Consider the following 21,727-nt stretch of genomic DNA (forward strand, 5'->3'; position numbering starts at 1 on the left):
CACAGATGAGACTGCATTCCTGGGCACAGGTGAAGCTGAATTCCTGGGCACAGGTGAGGCTGCATTGCTGGGCACAGGTGAGGCTGCATTCCTGAGCACAGGTGAGGTTGCATTGCTAGGCACTGGTGAGGCTGCATTGCTGGGCACAGGTGAGGCTGCATTCCTAGGCACTGGTGAGGCTGCATTGCTGGGCACAGGTGAGGCTGCATTCCTGTGAACTGGTGAATCTGCATTGCTAGGCACAGATGAGGCTGCAATCCTTGGCACTGGTGAAGATACAGTGCTGGGCACTGGTGAGGCTGCATTCCTGGGCACAGGTGAGGCTTCATAGATGGGCACTGGTGAGGCTGCATAGATGGGCACTGGTGAGGCTGCATTGCTGGGCACTGGTCAGACTGCATAAATGGGCACTGGTCAGACTGCATAAATGGGCACTGGTCAGACTGCATAGATGGGCACTGGTCAGGCTGCATAGATAGGCACTGGTGAGGCTGCATAGATAAGCACTGGTCAGGCTGCATTGCTGGGAACTGGTGAGGCTGCATAGATGGGCACAGCTGAGCCCTACATTCTTTATGTAGCGCACTCATGAGCCCTGCATTCTTTATGTAGCACACTCCTGAGCCCTGCATTCTTTATGTAGCGCACTCCTGAGCCCTGCATTCTTTATGTAGTGCATTCCTGAGCAATGCATTCTTTATGTAGTGCACTCCTGAGCCCTGCGTTCTTTATGTAGTTCACTCCTGAGCCCTGCATTCTTTATGTAGTTCACTCCTGAGCCCTGCATTCTTTATGTAGTGCACTCCTGAGCCCTGCATTCTTTATGTAGTGCACTCCTGAGCCCTGCGTTCTTTATGTAGTTCACTCCTGAGCCCTGCATTCTTTATGTAGTTCACTCCTGAGCCCTGCATTCTTTATGTAGTGCACTCCTGAGCCCTGCGTTCTTTATGTAGTTCACTCCTGAGCCCTGCATTCTTTATGTAGTGCAGTCTTGAGCCCTGCGTTCTTTATGTAGCATGCTCCTGAGCGCTACTTAGCCCTGCATTCTTTAGCCCTGAATTATTTATGTAGCGTGCTCTTTAGCCTTGCATTCTTTTTGTAACGCACTCCTGAACTCTTCACTCTGTTTTTTCTCTGTCTTATCTCCATAACATTTAGTAGTCATATCTCAAAAAATTCTAAGCATCCTTTTTTTTTAATCTCATGGCCGAAATGTGAGAAATAACGTATATATAATACAATCATTCCATAAACACATACCACATACACTGCATACAGTATATAATTTGAGGAAAATATGCTTCTAAAATAGTTTACCATTTGCCAATAAAAAAGAAATATGTGCTCAGATTTTATTTTAATAATTTGGTCACCTTAATTTAGTGTCTCTTTTAGTGGTGCAAAGCAGTACTTCCTGGTGTCTGGCCCTGCTGCCTCCTGGGATTGCTACATCACAGCTATCCCAGAAGGCAGTGGATTACCAAGCGGCAACTTTGCAAGGGAGGGTTGCTAAGCATGCACACAAATGCCGCTGGGCACTATATTACCCATCCACCAGAAACAGCCGGCATTTGTGTGCAGGCGAGGAAATCCACCATGCGTGTGCCGATGCACCATCAGTCTCTTCCTCCTCCTAAGTGCCTGAATAAGACCAGTGGCGCATCTGCTTATTTGCAGGTTTTTCAAAAATGGTGGCACTGAAGAGCAGTGGGGGGGAGGTAAACCAGGAGCAGTTTAGTTCCACTTTAATATGGCAACACTCAAATAGGGCGTACACACGGTCGGACTTTGTTCGGACATTCCGACAACAAAATCCTAGGATTTTTTCCGACGGATGTTGGCTCAGACTTGTCTTGCATACACACGGTCACACAAAGTTGTCGGAAAATCCGATCGTTCTGAACGCGGTGACGTAAAACACGTACGTCGGGACCATAAACGGGGCAGTGGCCAATAGCTTTCCTCTCTTTATTTATTCTGAGCATGCGTGGCACTTTGTCCGTCGGATTTGTGTACACAAGATCGGAATTTCCGACAACGGATTTTGTTGTCGGAAAATTTTATATCCTGGTCTCCAACTTTGTGTGTCGGAAAATCCGATGGAAAATGTCCGATGGAGCCCACACACGGTCGGAATTTCCGACAACACGCTCCGATCGGACATTTTCCATCGGAAAATCCAACCGTGTGTACGGGGGCAATACACTGTGCTATCGTGTAATGGTGTCCCTAGTAAAGGGAATACTCACTTTGGAAAGCCTGTGTTTGCTAAGCTTAATAAATAAGGTGAAGCTGGATTCACTTTACACTTCCAAATTCCCAATCATGTGCAAGGGAAATATAAAGCAATGGATATTTGCTTGTATGGAGTGATCGACATGAACCTTCACCTTCCTAAGCTAAGTGAAATTCCCAAAGCTAAGTGAATAGTCTGTAGATATCTAAATCACCCCCATTGCATTGTCAAGATACTTGTCTCCATGTATTGTCTATGTGCCAAAACTCCTGATTTCCCACCGCTGATTAAAGCATAACAGCTGCATGGAACTGAAAAGTAAAAGACATTTCAGCACCATCTAGTTTCGATGCACAGAGCTTCGAGCTGGCCTAACGTGATAGATTAATGTTGACATGCTTTCAGTTTTTATAGTGTAAGGAGGTATTCATTTCATTTTATTACACACATTTTTTTTGAAGCTATGGGTTTCCTGTCTGAGGAGATCCCAATAATCTGATGTGTTTGATTTTGTTATGAATTCCATCATGATACAATTTCACAACCTGTCTAGAGATGCAAAATAATACAACCGCGTTTCCAAATATGTCATAGCTGATAGGACTAACTTCGCTCCAGATATCAAGATCCATTTATACATTGTATTGTTGAATAGACTAGTACTTGTTCTGAAATGCTTTTCTTAGCCACTTCTTCAGATCCAGTGCATGTCAGGAAGATATCCCAACATTTATATCCATACTTTAAGCAACTTTAATCTAATCACCATGAAATGTCTAGATGTTGATGGTCCAAGAACAGGATGGAAGGTGTGAGAGTTGTCGAATCAACCTGTTCTAGTTGCTTGATCACATTGTTGGACACTAAAAAAAAATTAAGTATACAGTTGCGTTGAACAGATCAGGACCCATCTGTGTGTTTAAAACATCTGTTCTCACAAGTTTTATTATTACATTCTATTTTATACAGAAGATAAGAAATGGGGTGGTATGAGATGTTATTAAAAACCGGCAAAGGTCACATTTCATATGTCAGCAGCTATATCTGCGAAACTAAAACCTTGAGATGGGAGGGGAGGAGCATGCTGCTCACAGCTCAGTCTATATACAATATTAAATATACAAAATGGATGTTCTTGTTCTTAAATTAACAATACAATGAATATCTCTGTGTCGTTTCCCTCCCGTTGTTAATTTAACACCATTCATCTCCATTTACATTCAGCCGACTGCTGGCAGCTCCTGCTACATTGGCACAGAGAGACAGTGTCTTGTTTAACTCTCCGCTAGCTTTCTCAGAATGACTGGTTCAACAGGGGAGGTAGACCATCTGCTGGTACAGTGTGTGATTACACATACATAGATGTGATTGAACACCTCTCCATGGTGATTTAATTAATTTAGGAGTCTGTAAACTACAGCCTGCAGGCCACATCCAGCCCACATCTAGGGTCAGTGGCATATCCTTCATGTGTACAGATAAAGGATTTAGGTAAGCAGATAAGGTGTCTGCATCTATCCCAACCCCCCCCCCCCCCCCCCCACACCTGCAGTCTCAAGGTTTTTCCTGCTGTGGCTTTATCAGCTCTGTCTTTCATTGCTAGGACCATCAGCACCCTAGCAACCAATGACATGTTTGCCCCAACATACACAGGTTGATGGAACTTCTTCCACCCAGACCTGCTCTGCCTCCTGGCTCCTGCCCTGCTACATCGGCCACACTGTAAGCCCTGCAGTGGTAAAGGATACTTTGATGGGAACTCTAATATACTGTAAGGAGGACTCTTAATAGGGACCATGATGTAAGGAGGACTCTGATCTAAGGGGAACTCCACAAATATTTGTAAAATATACAATATGGCCCACAAACTGAATCGTTTGGTGTCCCCAGGTCTTAAGGGGTGGATGTAAATGTTGGGGTATCTACCTAACACTTAATAGAAAAGAAGTGGCTTGGACAAGCTAAGAAATGACTTTAACCTTACAAAACAAGTCCAGTTGAGTGTGACCAACTACTACTAGCTTTACTATGACCTGGATAAGTAAGAACCTTCACGGACAGTTATTGTTGATTTAGTATATTTTGAAATAGCTGACATTTTCTTTCCGCCCATCTTTGCTCTCAGGGAGTTCTGCCAGCGCTCTCTGCGGAGATCCCCATCAGACTGCAATACCTTCACTCGATCATTTGACAACTCCGTATTCATCATTGAAGGAAGCAGAAGGCGAGTGGCCCTGGAAGTGACACTTGAGAACCGAGGGGAGAACGCATATAGCACCGTGCTCAATATTTCCCACTCTCCAAACCTGCAGTTCGCCAGCTTGATCCAAAAGGTAAATAGACATCAGACATGGACAGGTCTGTTTACTATGAGTAAAGGTCAGAGCAAAGTAAGGCTCATGTTACACTATTGATAGGGACAAGGGCAAAAAAAACCCACTGAAAACGACATACCTGTTTATAAAGCCTCGCTGCCTCATTGGTTGAAACAATGAGACCTCAATCCAGGGAAATTCTGCAACATTTTGGCCAGGAAGGACACAATGCCGTAGAATAATATACCCATTTCTTTTGTAAAATATAAAAGATGAGGTTGCATCAAGTAACTAGATACCAAACATGTCAAGCCCTAAAAGTGCCCCACCCCTGAAAAGGGGAAAACTATTGCACCCAAAATTGTCCTTAGCCAAGTCTTTAGAGTCCATCAGTCTATGGTTAAAGGGGTTGTAAAGGTAAACGTTTTTTCACCTTAATGCATTCTATGCATTAAGGTGAAAAAACTTCCGACAATACCGCCGCCCCCAGCCCCCCCCCCCCCCCCGTTTTACTTACCTGACCCCTCGAAAGTCCCTCACTCGCTCCCAACATCCTCTTCACCACTCAGCCTGGTTGCTGATTGGCTACAGTGGATGGATTGAAAGCAGCGCAGCCATTGGCTCGGGCTGCTGTCAATCACATCCAATGACGCGGCGCGCCGGGGGCAGGGCTGAGCGCTACAGTGAGCGGCTATAGCCGCCGGCTGTATCACGGGAGTGCGCCCGCAAGCACTCATCACCATGCGAGGGAGCGCACATGAAGGTGTTGAGTCCTTGGGGGGGGAGCCGAGACAGCCGCCGAGGGACTCCAGAAGACCAGGTTCAGGGCCACTCTGTGCAAAACGAGCTGCACAGTGAAGGTAAGTATAACATGTTTGTTATTTAAAAAAAAAAATAGCTTTACAACCCCTTTAACCATGAATGATGGTCCTAGAATTATTGCTTTCATTCCGGCATTCGTGGCGATACCTAACATGTGTGGCACAATTGCTGTATGCACATGTTTGCATTCAGGTGTGTGCAAGTGGCGCCAGGGTTGCTGTTAAATTTTACTGTAAATTACATTTCTAAATACTTTTTTCATTTAACTTTATTGTAACCACAAGGGGGCTGACACATCCCCATATGTGATAGTGTTGGCAGGTGATAGGTTCTCTTTAAAGGGATATCAGGGTTCTATTAGACCCCGGATGTCTTCCCTGCCTTCAACTACAGCCGATCATCCCCAGGATTGTGCTCAAGTGGCTGTTTACCTGTATTTTCAGCCAGGTATTTGACAGGACTGAACCCGTAACTGATCAGAGTTGAGGGCTCCCAGGTTCATTGATTACAGAGCAGATTAGGAATGGATGTTCTCTGATCTGCTTTTACTGTCCATCCTGACACAGTTTGCCCTCCCTGGAGGAGCAGAGCAGCCTGATACCCACAGCAGGGGAGGTGCTTTTGCACTTCACACTACCGTAAAGTGATTGGACCACTATAGAGCCACCCGGATCAGTCTTACATAAAAGCCCAGAGACCCTTCTAAATAATATGATATCAAGCTCATGGCTACTGCTGTAGTCGTGAGCTTGTTTTAACCGCTTGAAGTTTAGGCTGTATATACAGTATATGGCCTGTGGAAGGCAGGTGGTTAATTGTTCTAAAGCTCTAAACTGATGAAAACTAAACTCAGAATGGATGCCTTGGATTATTGTAGTTTGTATGTCATTGCTGCTCCTTGCGTTGCCTGACTGGGTCCAATTTTTAACAAAAGCATATATTACAGTAAACCTTTCTCCTTGGCCAACCAGCTGCCTAAAATAGATTTTCCTGGCCTATTATTACACCATGATAAGGCCAGTGCTGGGGGGTGTGCCCAGTGCATAAGTGCTGGCCTGAAATAAGCTTTTATGTTTACAATCGTTCTAAAGTAGGTATCTCCAAACTTTTCAATACGATGGGCTTCGCTCTATATTTTACAAATATTTGCTGAAAGAAATCCCCATCAGAGGCCCCATCAGGGTCTCCATCAGAAACCCCCTAACATCAGAGCCCCCATCAGAGTTCCACTTACATCAGAGTGCCCCCTTACATAAGGGGCCCCAAGAGAGCTCCTCACATCAGGGTCCCCATCAGAGCTCTTCTTACATCAGAATTCCCATTAGAGCCCCCCTTACATCAGGGTTCCTGTCACAGTCCCCCTTACATCAGTGTCTCCATCAGAGCTGCCCCCCTTACATAAGGGTTCCCTATCAGAATTTCTCTTACATCAGAGTCCCCGCTTACATTAGGGTCCCCATGAGAGCCTCCCTTCCATCAGGGCCCCCATCAGAGTCCCCTTACATCAGTGTCCTCATCAGAGCCCCCCCCCCTTTCATTAGGGTCCCCATCAGATTTCCTCTTCCATCCGAGTTCCCCCTTACATCAGGGTCCCTATGAAAGCCCCCTCCCCCCTTACAGCAGGGTCCCCATCAGAGCTCTATTTACAGCAGGATTCCCATTATAGCCCCCTTACATCAGAATACCCATTAGAGACCCCATTATATCAAAATCCCCCCTTACATCAGAGTCCTTCTTACATCACAGCCCCCATCACAGCTCTCCTTACATCATAGTACCCATTAGAGCCCCTCTTACATCAAGGCCCCTCATAGAGTCCCCCTTACATCAGAGTCCCCCCTTACATTAAAGTTCCCATCAGAGCCTCCCTTACATCAGGGTGCCCATCAGAGTTTCTCTTACATCAGAGTGCCCCCCTTACATCAGGGTCCCCACGAGAGCCCCCCCTTTCATCAGGGTCCGCTTCAGAGCTCTCCTTACATCAGGGTTTCTATCAGAGCCCCCCTTACATCAGGGTCCCTATACAGTCCCCCTTACATCAGAGTCTCCCCCTTACATCAGGTCCCCATGAGAGCCCCCCTTACATCAGGGTTCCCATCAGAGCTCTTCTTACATCAGAATTCCCATTAGAGCCCCCCTTACATCAAAATCCCGATTAGAGCCCCCCTACATCAGTATCCCCCCTTACATCATAGTCCCCCATCAGAGCCCCCCTTACATCAGAATCCCCCTTTCATCAGGATCCCCATCAGAACCCCCCTAATATCAGAGTCCCCATTAGTGTCCTCCTTACATCACACCCCCCGTCACAGCCACCTTTACATCACAATCCCCATCACGGTCTCCCTTACATCAAAGTCTCCCCCTACATCCGGGTCCACATTGGTGTCCCCAATTATATAAGTGTCCCCAACAGAGTCACTCCTTATATCAGTGTCCCCATTAAACTATGAGTGTGGTTTGTGGGGAAGGGGGTGGAAGGGGGAAGTAGTTGAAGTGGAGACCATAGACAGCCTCTGCTGACCTTAATCCTCAGTCTGCACACATTGGGGATACACCACTGGCCCTAGCTGCGGACTGGATAAAATCTTCTAGTTGGCCAGATGTGCCCCAAGGGCCATAGTTTGGAGACCCTTGGTCTAAAGAACAGATCTTCCAACCACCACCCTACGCTGTGTATAGCCTAATGAATGATGTATTCCAGATCTGATCTGAGATTGCTGTAGGATAATGATAAATAGCCCCAGAAATGTGCCAAGCAAACTTAAAAATATCACACTGATCCTGGTTAGTCCAGGTGAAGGTTAAGATACACTAAATTTTCCCAGTGCTGAGGTAATGGCAGAGAAGGTGTAATTGAGAAATCCAATCCTTCGTAGAATATTTAATACTTCATGTCCTGCCAATGGATCAGCACTGGATTTGGATTTCTACCAAATGTTCTGTGTGGCTGTTCTCTCCATTCCATCATCCGTCCCTTAAATGGGCAGAAGAAGATTGTTTGGCCTTTATTTGCCATCAGGATTCATTCTTTCTATGACACCAGCACTGAAATTAAATAAATTGACTTCGGTATTTATCCAACAATAAGCTGGTGATGGATGGCCTGGTAGCTTAAAGGGCCAGACCACATAGAACAGATATTTCAGTTTAAGTAGATGCTGGAGGGGTAAACCATTCAGCTTCTTGTACCTCCTCAGTATTCTATCAGGGAGACCTCTTGAGTTTTGAGGTCTGCACACCTGCTGTGGTCGTCATGAGGGGGTCCCACTTTCCAAGTTGCAAAGTTCAACTTACCTTGCAAAGTGACCAGCTTATTTGCCTTGGCCATCACCAAAAATGTCCTTGCATTTTATAAACCTGTGTAGCGCAATTCTGCCCTCAGGATAGAGTAACTTGGGTAAGTCTCTATGATGAACTTCCTGCTGGCTACGTTGGGGCCCTTTAAAACTGTCGGCATGCAGGGTGATGGGGATGAGTCAATAGGTGGCGTTCAACAGCGGTATATGAGCACAGGAGCCGCTGATAGTTTTGGGTCCTCTGTTCCTGTCTAGGCACCACCAGAATACCTTGTCTGGAAACACCCAGCACATGCACAAGAATTATACACACCACCCTTTAAAAAGATAAGCAGACTGTATTGGCAAATTAAGATCACAAACATGACAAAATGGATTGGCACATGAAAATCAGTACACCTAAACACAACAGTAAGTGTACAGTGTACTCCACAGAGGTACCTTTAAAAGTCAAGTCCCAGCTTATACTGAAGCATAAGGAGTATAAATGGTAGATGTTTGTATGAGGCGTCATACCTCAAGCGACCAGAGGGGTTAACTTAGAGGTGGAGCAGGCAATGTCACTTCAGAGCTCTCAAACAAAGGGGCTAGGTTTGGGCCTTCAAACTTAAACTCTGTAATAGAACACTGCCCTCGGGATAGAGTAACTCAAGATAGTCTTTATGATGAACTTTCTCCTGGCTACATCGGGGCCTTTTAAAACCGTTGGCACGCAGGGTGATGGAGATTAGTCAATAGGTGGCGTTCAACTGCAGTATATGAGCACAGGTGCCGCTGATAGTTTTGGGTCCTCTGCTCCTGTCTAGACACCACCAGAATACCTTGTCAGGAAACACCCAGAACATGCACAAGAATTACACACACCACCCTTCAAAAAGATAAGCAGACTGTATTGGCAAATTAAGATCACAAACATGACAAAATAGATTGGCACATAAAAATCAGTATGCATAAAAACAACAGTAAGTGTACAGTTTACTCCACGGGGGTACCTTTAAAAGTCCCAGTTTATACTGAAGCATAAGGAGTGTATATGAGGCGTTATACCTCAAGCAACCAAAGGTGTTAACTTCAAGATGGGGCAGGCGACAGCACTTCAGAGCTCTTAAACAAAGGGGCTAGGTTTGGGCCTTCAAACTTAAACTCTGTAATAGAAGACTGCCCTCAGGATAGAGTAGCTTGGGATAGTCTCTATGATGAACTTTCTGCTGGCTACGTTGGGGCCCTTTATTACCGTTGGCACGCAAAATGATGGAGATGATTCAATGGGTGGTATTCAACAGCAGTATATTATACAGGTTGGGCTCAGCAGATATGTAAATGCGCTGACGTTATACATCAAGGGACCAGAGGGGTTAACTAAGAGGTGGAGCAGGCTATGTCACTTGATGGCTCTCAAACAAAGGGGCTAGGTTTAGGCTTTCAACTTAAACTCTGTAATAGAACACAATTCTGCCCTCAGGATAGAGTAACTCGGGCAAGTTTCTATGATGAAATTCCTGCTGGCTATGTTGGGGCTGATGAGTCATTAGGTGGTGTTCAACAGTAGTATAAGATACAGGTTGGGCTCAGCAGATATGTAAATTCCTTTATGGTAATAGGCGCAAAGTGTAGAACAAGCCCAGATGTAGCAGCTGTAGTATAGAAGACTAGGATGTTATGTGGCAATAGCAGTCTGATGGGGAGCAAGAACAAAGTCAGCACTCTGGAAGACCAGCGGACTTATGCTCTATGGATAGCACTGTTAGCCATAGAGTAGCGATGAATGTAGCAACAGGTGTGATAAGTCTCTGAGTGTAGAATGTCAATGGGTGGGAATAGCTGGTTAATGGGTCTGGGCTAACGAGTGGTAGTAATTGAAATATGGGTCAGAAACCCTCCCACTGGATTTCTTTCTTCTGGTAACAATAGTTGCACTGTACAATTGGAGGCCCTTTATGCAGCGGAACAGCAAAAGCGACAGCTGATCCGACGACAACTCTTACAGCGATTCTGGATGCAGGTGTCCCGAGTCACCAATGCTGCTGCAGTCACTCTCCGTTTCAGCCTCCTGGTTCTAGAGTCCAGTGAATCCAGCACAGCAGCCTACTGTCTGAGCACAGCACACTTTGGCACAGCACAGCTCTCCCTGATCCTGGCACACTTCCCCAACTGCCCAGGCTCTTTCCCGGGCTTTTGCTTATATCTGACCCCTCCTGCTCTCAGGTGTCTATAGGGGGTGCAGTTGTGGTCCAGGGATGGTTATAGTTGAAATCCTCCTCCGAGACTACATTTCCCAGATTGCACCTGTGTAAAGTCAGCCATAGCTAGATAAGGTAGAACTAGCATCGCCATCTTGTGGACAAAGAAAGTTCTGCAATCAGTAACATTACCCAGTGTTACAAATGCACGCAATGTTATTCCTGTTAGCACACTTCATCAGTGCTGATGGCGAACATCCCCAAAAAAATAAATTAATATCTCGGAGTGATCTCTAAAATTCTTTTGCACTCTTTTGTGCCCTATAGATAGCCTGATGCTGCCAGTGGTGACATGCAGCTTAAAGCTACCTATACTAGATGATGAATGTTTACATCTATGGGTCCCTTTATCTATAGCAAACAGATAAAAGATATTTTGATTTCTGTGTCCTGCAGGAGGAGTCAGACATCAAGATTGAGTGCAAGAATGACGATCGGATTCCATACAGCAAGATGTGCAATATCAGCTTCCCATTCTTCAGGGCAAAAGCCAAGGTAGGTAAACCACTATCAGGACTATGGAACTGCATGTGACTGCAGGACTGAGTAGCTGTGTTCTGCACTGAGTATAAGCAATCAATCTGCTGCACTGCCACTGCAGCATATAGTAGATGATGAATACTTCATGTGTCCAGACTGTGGGAAGTATGGGGGGGTGCCAGTTATACGCATTACTTAAAGTATAACTAAAGGCAAAACTTATTTTTCTAGTTTTAGATAGAGTGGAGAGGGATTAGAACACCTGTCAGTTTTTTATTGCTGTCTGTATCCCTGTTTTGGAGATTCACCCCCTCTTTTTGTCCTGTTTACCATCATCGCAGAAAAAAAAAACTAATTTTGGGTTGTCAACAGAACAGGAACAGAAGAGAAATTTTCCAAATGGGGACACTAGTTCTGGTGATTCCCTGACTTTGGAGGGATCTCCTCTCACTTCCGGTTTTGGCTATGGGACAGGAAGCGAAGGGAAGTTTCCCCAACTGGAAACTGCTCTCTGTCTACCATAATCACTGCAGGTGAAAGAAAATCCCAAATTTTGGGTATTCACCAGAACAGGAATAGAAGGAAAATCTTCCAATTGGGACCATAGTTCTGGTGATGACCATTGCAGCTCTATGACCACTACACTCCCCATAGGCCATAGGCCATCTTGGGAGTGAGCAAGAGAGGGTGGCTACATGCATACAGTGGGAACATGGGGATTGAACGTAGCCGCCCTCTAACAAGAAGTCTGATCATAGCTACAAAAAAAAAGGAGTTTGGAGATTTGGCAGAAGCAGGGACTTTTTTACAATTTTTTTTTAAAAAACAAAGTTTAGTGTCACTTTAAACATAGAAGACTTTAAAGAGAAAAAACATTTGCTCAGGATATGGGTTGTTTCCACAGAACTTCTTCATGTAAATCATAAAACACAAAGCCATTCCATTTGAATCTTATAGTATGGAAGGTATATCGACGACATAAACATTTCCAGAATTGAAGGAGGTCTCGTCAATTACAGTTTGTGTCTCTGTCTTACAGGTGGCATTTCGGCTAGACTTTGAATTCAGTAAATCTGTGTTTCTTCCATCTCTGCAGATCCATCTAGTAACAAGCAGGTAAGTCATGTGTGTTCTTCCTCCATCATTATGGCCTCAATCTTTCTTCTCAGTGAGGTGAGATTTAAAGAACCACTGTTGGACAAGGATTGTGTCATGGTTGTAATCATCCCCACATTTGTTGACGAGACGCAACGTAGCTAAGCCATAGTTCCAGATAATCACAGTATAAATAGGAAATGCCAGTTACTGGCATTCCTCTCCTCACAATGACAGTACAGGAGGAGAGGAGAGCTGATAAGCAGCTTTCCTCACAGGGGAGATAAGTAATCAGTGATGCCTGTGAGTGCCCACCAGTGATGCCCAACAGTGATGCCAATCAGTGCCCATCAGTGCTGCCTTTCAGTGCCAATCAGTGCTGCCTGTCAGTGCCCATCAGCGCCTCCTCATCATTGCCACCTATCAGTACCGCCTATCAGTGCCCATCATTGCCGCCTATCAGCGCCACCTATTAGTGCCCATCAGTGCCACCTCAACAGTGTCGCCTCATTTTCACTATCAGTGCTGCATATCAGTGCTGCCTATCAGTGCCCATCAGTGCTGCATATTAGTGCCTCCTCATCAGTGCCCATCAGTGCCACCTCATCAGTGTCGCCTCATTTTTTTTCATTCGTAGCAAAAAAAAAAAAAACAGTGGTGATTAAATACCACAAAAAGAAAGCTTTATGTGTGTGAAAAAAAATTATAAAAATTTCATATGGGTACAGTGTTGCATGACCGCGCAATTGTCATTCAAAGTGCGACAGCAATGAAAGCTGAAAACTGGCATGGGCAGGAAGGGGTTGAAAGGGCTCAGTATTGAAGTGGTTAAAGGCACATTTAATGGAACAACAGCTGAGCCATGGGAGCCTATGTGTAATGTCATGGCTCCCAGAATTCACAGCCGTTTTCGAGCACTCCATGACACAGGGGTGCCTGAGCTGCAGAATCACGTGACCGGAGCGGATTAAAAATAGTACACCAATGTTTTTTATACAGGGTAGGCAGGATAGGTAGGAGGAGGGAACATTTCTAAGAATAGTTATAGTAAGACTATTATTCCACTTTAATGTGATACTGAAGGCAGATGTTTTTTTTTTTTTTAGCTAAAATAAAAAAGATGTTACACTTGCCTGCTCTGTGCAATAGTACTAACAACAACATACAAAACCATCCAGCTAAATCCCCAACCTTGTCTATAACCCAAACCATCCTCTCTGCTCCAGCAAGATCTCCTACTCCCTAGTTCTTTTATCACCTACTCCCATTCTCACCTCCAGGAATTCTGTCTCTCCCATCCTATGGAACTCCTTACCCCTATCCATCCAAATATCTCCTACTCTGAACACCTTTTAGGCAATTCCCAAAAACTTGAGTAGTGAATACAGCAGTGATTTTGTCAAGCGAGTGACTGCCGGGAGTAGGGTCCCCTAAGTTTGCACATCATGAGCGGGTGAAGAGGGGAGCGGTTTAGCATCTTTGCCTTGAGCACTGGATGACCTTGTCCAGGCACTGATGGCAACTTCTGAGTTTCAGGAAAGGTCACTTTTAACTCAGGTAAAGACTTATACAATAACCAGCAAGTATTAATTTCTCATTGTTACATGTCTCTGCAGTGACAGTGAAGAACTGGAGAGTACAATCGCTGATAACGAGGTTCTGCTGAACTTCAACCTCAAGTATGAGTCGGACCTCCTATTCACAAGGTACATAGATGACCTTACTTCAGTCTTATTTCATGTGGATTTTCGTTGCCTGTTATCCCTGATGTAACACATTTCACAAGGGTCCTATGTATAAAACTGTCTGGAAGAACTGTCTGTGCTGCTCATAGTAGCCATTCATATTCTGACTTCTCTTCATCCAGATATTGTTATACATAGGGCCTTACGTTCTTTATATTGAGGTAAAATACTTTTGTTGCTAAAACCATTTAAATTTTTATCACACCCATCATATACATCAGCCTTTGTCAACCTTTTTACCCTAGAGGAACCCTTCAGAATATTTCCAGGTTTCTAGCTAAAACTACTTCATCAGGTGACTATGGCCCTTACATGATTGTTCAGTGGGAAGAATGCTCCATACATTGGTGGCCCTTGGGAAGAATAGCCTTTACATTGATGGTCAGTGAGAAGAATGCTTCTTACATTGAGGGTCAGTGGGAAGAATCTTCCTTGGATTGGTGGTCAGTGGGAAGAATAACCTTCACATTGATGGTTAGTGGGAGGAATGTTCCTTACATTGGAGGTCAGTGGGAAGAATGCTCCTTTCATTGGTGGTCAGTGGGAAGAATGTCACTTACATTGGTGATCAGTGGGAAGAATGTCTCTTACATTGGTGGTCAGTGAGAAGCATGATCCTTACATTGGGGATCAGTGGGAAGAATGCTCCTTACATTGGTGATCAGTGGGAAGAATGCCCCTTACATTGGTGGTCAATGGGAACAATGTCCCTTACATTGGTGATCAGTGGAAAGAATGCTCCTTACATTGGTGGTACGTGGGAAGAATTCTCCTTAGATTGGTGGTCAGTAGGAAGAATGCTCCTTACATTGGTGGCCATTGTGAAGAATGACCTTTACATTGATGGTCAGTGAGAAGAATGCTCCTTGCATTGGGGGGTCAGTGGGAAGACTGCTCCTTACATTGATGGTCAGTGGGAAGAATGCTCCTTACATTGGTGATCAGTGGAAAGAATGCTCCTTACATTGGTGGTACGTGGGAAGAATGCTCCTTACATTGCTGGTCAGTGGGAAGAATGCACCTTACATTGGTGGTCAGTCAGAAGAATGACCTTTACATTGGTGGTCAGTGAGAAGAATGATCCTTACCATTGGGGATCAGTGGGAAGAATGCTCTTTACATTGGTGGCCATTGTGAAGAATGACCTTTACATTGATGGTCAGTGAGAAGAATGCTTCTTACATTGGATGGTCAGTGAGAAGAATGCTCCTTACATTGGGGGGTCAGTGGGAAGAATGCTTCTTACATTGATGGTCAGTGAGAAGAATGCTCCTTGCATTGGGGGGTCAGTGGGAAGAATGCTCCTTACATTGGTGATCAGTGGGAAGAATGCTCCTTACATTGGTGGTCAGTGAGAAGAATGCTCCTTACATTGGGGGGTCAGTGAGAAGAATGGTCCTTACATTGGGGGGTCAGGGGAAGAATGCTTCTTACATTGATGGTCAGTGGGAAGAATGACCTTTACATTGGTGGTCAGTGGGAATAATGCTCCTTACATCTGCAGTTAGTGGGAAGACTGTCCCTTTCATTGGCATGATCAGGCATGATCAGATAGGAGGTCAATCAGCTACAGTTCAAGGAACCCCTAGTAGCCTCTGGAGGAACCCTGTTTGAGAATGTCTGCTATAGAAGTATGACTGTTTTATTGTCTATATAGAAAGAGCTGAATCCATATAGCCACTGCTCAAGAAGTCTATGATTCTTATATATCTATATAGAGATAGATGGTACCATATAGCTAATACTCCAGCAGTAAAATAGGTAGAGCGTTAAAAAAGTGGACTTCCCTTCCCCAGATAGTGGTATCAGCTGGAAGTGTTGACCAATCCAAAAACTTCTTAAGGTTTTCCTTAATGGGCACATCATACATGGGTATGTATATTCATAGAAGACTCAAATTGGGATACATATATAGGTTGGACTTGATGGACTTGTCTTTTTCCAAATGTATCTTCTATGCAACAATGTAACTATACAGAAGGAAGATCATTATTCTGTTTGTATAGAAAGAGCTGATACTATATAATCATTACTCCAGTAGTATATAGAAGTATGATTCCTATATTTTCTGTAAAGAGATAGATGGTACCACATAGCCCAGGGCCTCCAAACTTTTTGAATTTTTACAGGAGCCACATCAGATATTTGACAAATATTCGGGGGAAAAATGCACAGCAGAACCCCCCTTACATCAGGGTCCCCAACAAAATCCTCCTTACATCCAGACCCCTCTCAGATTTCTCATCAAGGTCCCTGTTATATTAGAGTTCCGCCTTACATCAGGATCCCCATCAGAGCCCCCCTTACATCAGGGTCCCCATTGGAGCCCTCCTTACAACATAGACCTCATCACAGACACTAGTACGTCAGAGTCCCCATCAGAGCCCCCCTTACTTCAGGGCGCCCTTTGGAACCCCCTTACATCAGATACCCCATCAGAGCCCCCAACCCCTTACATCAGCATCCCAAAAAGAATCCTCCGTACATCAATGTCCCTAACAGAGCCCCCTTACATCAAAGTCTCCATCAGAGCCCCCCTTATTTCAGGGCACCCATTGGAACCCCCCTCCCCCTTACATCAGATACCCCATCAGAGCCCCCACCCCTCTTACATCAGCATCCCAAAAAGAATCCTCCTTACATCAAAATCCCTAACAGAGCCCCCTTACATCAAAGTCCCCATAAGGGCCCCCCTTACTTCAGGGAACCCATTGGAACCCCCCTCCCCCTTACATCAGATACCCCATCAGAGCCCCCACCCCCCTTACATCAGCATCCCAAAAAGAATCCTCCTTACATCAAAATCCCTAACAAGACCCCCTTACATCAAAGTCCCCATCAGCGCCCCACTGACATCGGAGACCCAATCAGAGCCCCGCTGACATCAGAAACCCCATCAGAGTCCCCCCTACATTGGAGTCCCCTTCAGAGCCCCCAGTTACCTGCGAGGGGGTTGAAGCAGAAACCACAGGCAGCCTCCTCAATCTGTGCTTCCTAAGGATGCTCCACTCACCCTATCTGTGGGCCAGATAAAATCTTGTAGTGGCTGAATGCATGTGGCCCTATGGCTGTAGTTTGGAGGCCCCTGAAGTAGCCAACACTTCAGCAGTATATAGAAGTAAGATTATCATACTGTATATTATGAAAGAGCCCTGGGAGCCATCCTATTTTTTTTTTTTAAACACAAATTTAAGTTTGAAAGTCATAATTCTGACTTTCAACCTGGGAATTGTGTTTAATATATTTTAGGATGGCCCAAACTTGTAACCCAAGTATCTGACGTTAAAACTCAGAATTCTGACTTTGAATCTCAGAATTCTGACATTGAAACTCAGAATTCCGCCTTTCAAACTAACAATCATGTTTAATAAATTTTAGGATGGCCCAAACTTGTAATCTCAGAATTCTGACTTTGAAACTCAGAATTGTGTTTAATAAATTTTAGGATGGCCCCAGGGTTCTTCCATAGTATAGATAGTAAAAGCTGGTACCATATAACCACTACTCCAGCTGCCTATGGAAGTTCAATTCTTATGTTGTCTATAATGAGAAAGCTGATATCGTATATATCCATGTATCCCATAGAACGATTGGAGCCTCGTACTGCTCGTAACCTCAGCCTATTTTAAGTAGCTACTACCCCGTTAGAAAAGTACATTTTGTCTGAGCTGGTTTCCAAAAACTCAAGCAAGGAAAACACTAGGGAAGGTAAATCACCAATCATTTATCATACTTTGCATGAAGCATGGAATTTGATTGGCTGTTATGGGCAGCAGCTCAAGCATTTGTAAGTCGGCCCCTCTGTATTAGGCAAGTGTCACCACTGGACGGTTATTTTCCAGTTTGTTTGATTTCCAGCTGTTATGCAAAGAAGCAGAAGTTCAGAAACTTTGGGTGACCCCCAAGCAGAGCGGAGGCTGGGAATGCAGAAAGTGCCGAAATGAAGAATATGTGCTTTAATCAGAAGCCAGGAGGAGCGTTCCCAGTGAGGTGCCTGGCTGTGTATGTGACACATAGTCATATTAATAGCCACTTCTATTACCTGCCGGATATGTGCAAGAGCTAACAGTCATGGATGGAATCTTATTTGTGGGGCTCCATCCATGGACTGTGACACATGTTTGTCATCAAGGAAGTATTTGAGAGTTAATATGGAGATGGAACATATTAACGTTCTGTCTCCCAATGAATCTCTGATAATGCTTAGCAGGCCTGCCAATCAAGAAGAGTCCTAATAGAGATAGAGAGATATGAACATACAGTCAGGTCCATAAATATTGTGACATCGACACAATTCTAATCTTTTTGGCTCTATACACCACCACAATGGATTTGAAATGAAATGAACAAGATGTGCTTTAACTGCAGACTTTCAGCTTTAATTTGAGGGTATTTACATCCAAATCAGGTGAACGGTGTAGGAATTACAACAGTTTGTATATGTGCCTCTCACTTTTTAAGGGACCAAAAGTAATGGGACAATTGGCTGCTCAGCTGTTCCATGGCTAGGTGTGTGTTATTCCCTCATTATCCCATTTACAAGGAGCAGATAAAAGGTCCAGAGTTCATTTCAAGTGTGCTATTTGCATTTGGAATCTGTTGAAGTCAACTCTCAATATGAGATCCAAAGAGCTGTCACTACCAGTGAAGCAAGCCATCATTAGGCTGAAAAAACAAAACAAACCCATCAGAGAGATTGCAAAAACATTAGGTGTAGCCAAATCAACTGTTTGGAACATCCTTAAAAAGAAAGAACGCACCGGTGAGCTCAGCAACACCAAAAGACCCGGAAGACCACAGAAAACAACTGTGGTGGATGACTGAAGAATTCTGAAGAAAACACCCTTCACAACAGTTGGCCAGATCAAGAACACTCTCCAGGAGGTAGGTGTATGTGTGTCAAAGTCAACAATCAAGAGAAGACTTCACCAGAGTGAATACAGAGGGTTCACCACAAGATGTAAACCATTGGTGAGCCTCAAAAACAGGAAGGTCAGGTTAGAGTTTGCCAAACAAAATCTAAAAAAGCCTTCACAGTTCTGGAACAACATCCTATGGACAGATGAGACCAAGATCAACTTGTACCAGAGTGATGGGAAGAGAAGAGTATGGAGAAGGAAAGGAACTGCTCATGATCCAAAGCATACCACCTCATCAGTGAAGCATGGTGGTGGTAGTGTCATGGCGTGGGCATGTTTGGCTGCCAATGGAACTGGTTCTCTTGTATTTATTGATGATGTGACTGCTGACAAAAGCAGCAGGATGAATTCTGAAGTGCTTTGGGCAATATTATCTGCTCATATTCAGCAAAATGCTTTAGAACTCATTGGACGGCGCTTCACAGTGCAGATGGACAATGACCCGAAGCATACTGCGGAAGCAACCAAAGAGTTTTTTAAGGGAAAGAAGTGGAATGTTATGCAATGGCCAAGTCAATCATCTGACCTGAATCCGATTGAGCATGCATTTCACTTGCTGAAGACAAAACTGAAGGGAAAATGCCCCAAGAACAAGCAGGAACTGAAGACAGTTGCAGTAGAGGCCTGGCAGAGCATCACCAGGGATGAAACCAGCGTCTGGTGATGTCTATGTGTTCCAGACTTCAGGCTGTAATTGACTGCAAAGGATTTGCAACCAAGTATTAAAAAGTGAAAGTTTGATGGATGATTGTTAATCTGTCCCATTACTTTTGGTCCCGTAGCCTCCCTGGCGGTTTTCCCGAGTGTGGCTCGGGGTTAAAATTCAGCACCATTAGCGGTAACCCCAAGCCACACTCGGGATTACATTGCACTATCCTGGAGCGGTATACTTACCTTGTCCCCGGGATCCTGCGATGTCCCCCGCAGTGTCCGTGGGCTCCGTCCTCCTCCGAAGCCTCTCCGTGTCAGGCTCCGTTCCCTGCGAGCGTCGCAACGCACGGGGGCGGAGCCTGGTGGCAAATTCAAAAAAATGTACAAATCATAACACATACAGTACTGTAATCTTACAGATTACAGTACTGTATGAAATTATTTCACATCCCTTTTGTCCCCAGTGCTTTGTCCGGTGCCCTGCATGCAGTTTTATGTTATATATACTGTTCTTTCTGCCTGGAAACTGGAGATTGTCCATAGCAACCAAAAAGTGTCCCTTTACGTCAAAAGTGGCTTTAGACCAGCTAGAAAACAGCGATAGTAAATTAGAACACTTGCAGAATTGAGCGATAGTGAATCGTGGGGAAATGTATTTTATTATTATTATATATTTTTTTAATTATTTATTTTTATTTATTATATTATAATTTATGTTTTTGTGTTTCAAACTTTATCATACCCGGGATATCTACTAGACTCTTGTTTGGACAGATTTAAGTGTGTTATTGTTAAGAATTACAGACCTGGGCGTGGCTTGGCAGCGGATGTAGTCAGTCGCACATCTTGTGAGCTCCGCCGAAAATCCGTACAGAAATCCTGCAAATCTTTGCTGACAGACCAGTTCTTGCACCAGACTACCCCCCGGTACACCAGCTACGATCGCCCGTTTACGGAGACATCACAGCATGACTGCTAAACCCCCCAGACGCGGCTCCACGGCTCGCTCCGCTCCGGGCCACGAGGCCCAAGATGGCGGCGCGGCATCCAAGTCAGCTGCAGCGAAACACAGGGAGGCCGTGCAGAAGCTTTTCCCGCAATCTGAAATATGGGACTTACCAGAAACGAACGGCAACGGAGCGGAGAGCCGCAGCGGGTCGCAATCGGAGGCAGATGACACTGTTCCCCTGGAAGATCCGCATGCTGCTCTGCTGCCCTGGGACACTGTGAGTAACTTACCTATGCCCCATAGATCACACAAGGCCCAAACCGCGAGCTCGCCTGAACAGGAACCTACACTGAGGGATATCTTCTCAGCGGTCACGTCATGTAATCTTTCTATCACGGCACTCGCATTAGAGGTTAAGGGGATGAAGTCAGAGATGTCTTTCCTGCGTCAGGATATGCAAAAATTAAGGGATCGGACCTCTGCCATTGAGGGACGTATTAGTACCATAGAAGATGACTGGGCCCCCATGCAAAGGGACTCGCATGCTCAACAAATAATGGTAGCCAAACATGCTACGAAAATCGACGATTTAGAAAACAGATTACGCAGAAATAATGTCAGAGCTATTGGTATCCCTGAAAAAATGGAGGGCAGAAACCCAGTTGATTTTATTGAAAAATGGCTGCTTGATAAATTTGGGAAAGACTCGTTCTCCCCTATGTTTGCAGTGGAGCGGGCACATAGGGTTCCGTCTAGACCCTTGCCCCCAGGTAATCCTCCTAGAGCTTTCCTCTTCAAAATGCTTCATTACAGAGACAGAGACATAATTCTTTCAAAAGCTCGCACTCTGGGAGACGCACTGGTGATCGAAAACTCCAAAATATCACTGTTTCCAGACTTCTCGGCGGATGTACAAAAGCAGAGGGCCCAGTTCAATGATATTAAAAAGAGACTCCGCTCTCTGGACCTACAATAT

General features: G+C 44.8%; 1 protein-coding gene across 3 annotated transcripts in view; it reads left to right on the top strand.

Moving 5' to 3' along the window:
• Window positions 1–21,727, top strand: part of ITGA11 (integrin subunit alpha 11) — a 253,778-nt gene that overhangs the window by 203,567 nt on the left and 28,484 nt on the right. For all 3 annotated transcript variants that reach the window (XM_073618273.1, XM_073618274.1, XM_073618276.1), the window contains 4 exons: window positions 4,362–4,569; window positions 11,309–11,407; window positions 12,432–12,508; window positions 14,104–14,193. In XM_073618273.1, coding sequence (XP_073474374.1) covers window positions 4,362–4,569; window positions 11,309–11,407; window positions 12,432–12,508; window positions 14,104–14,193 — 474 coding nt within the window. The remainder of the gene's footprint in view (window positions 1–4,361; window positions 4,570–11,308; window positions 11,408–12,431; window positions 12,509–14,103; window positions 14,194–21,727) is intronic.

This window comes from Aquarana catesbeiana, linkage group LG03 (genome assembly GCF_042186555.1).
Source record: "Aquarana catesbeiana isolate 2022-GZ linkage group LG03, ASM4218655v1, whole genome shotgun sequence".
NCBI lineage: Eukaryota > Metazoa > Chordata > Amphibia > Anura > Ranidae > Aquarana > Aquarana catesbeiana.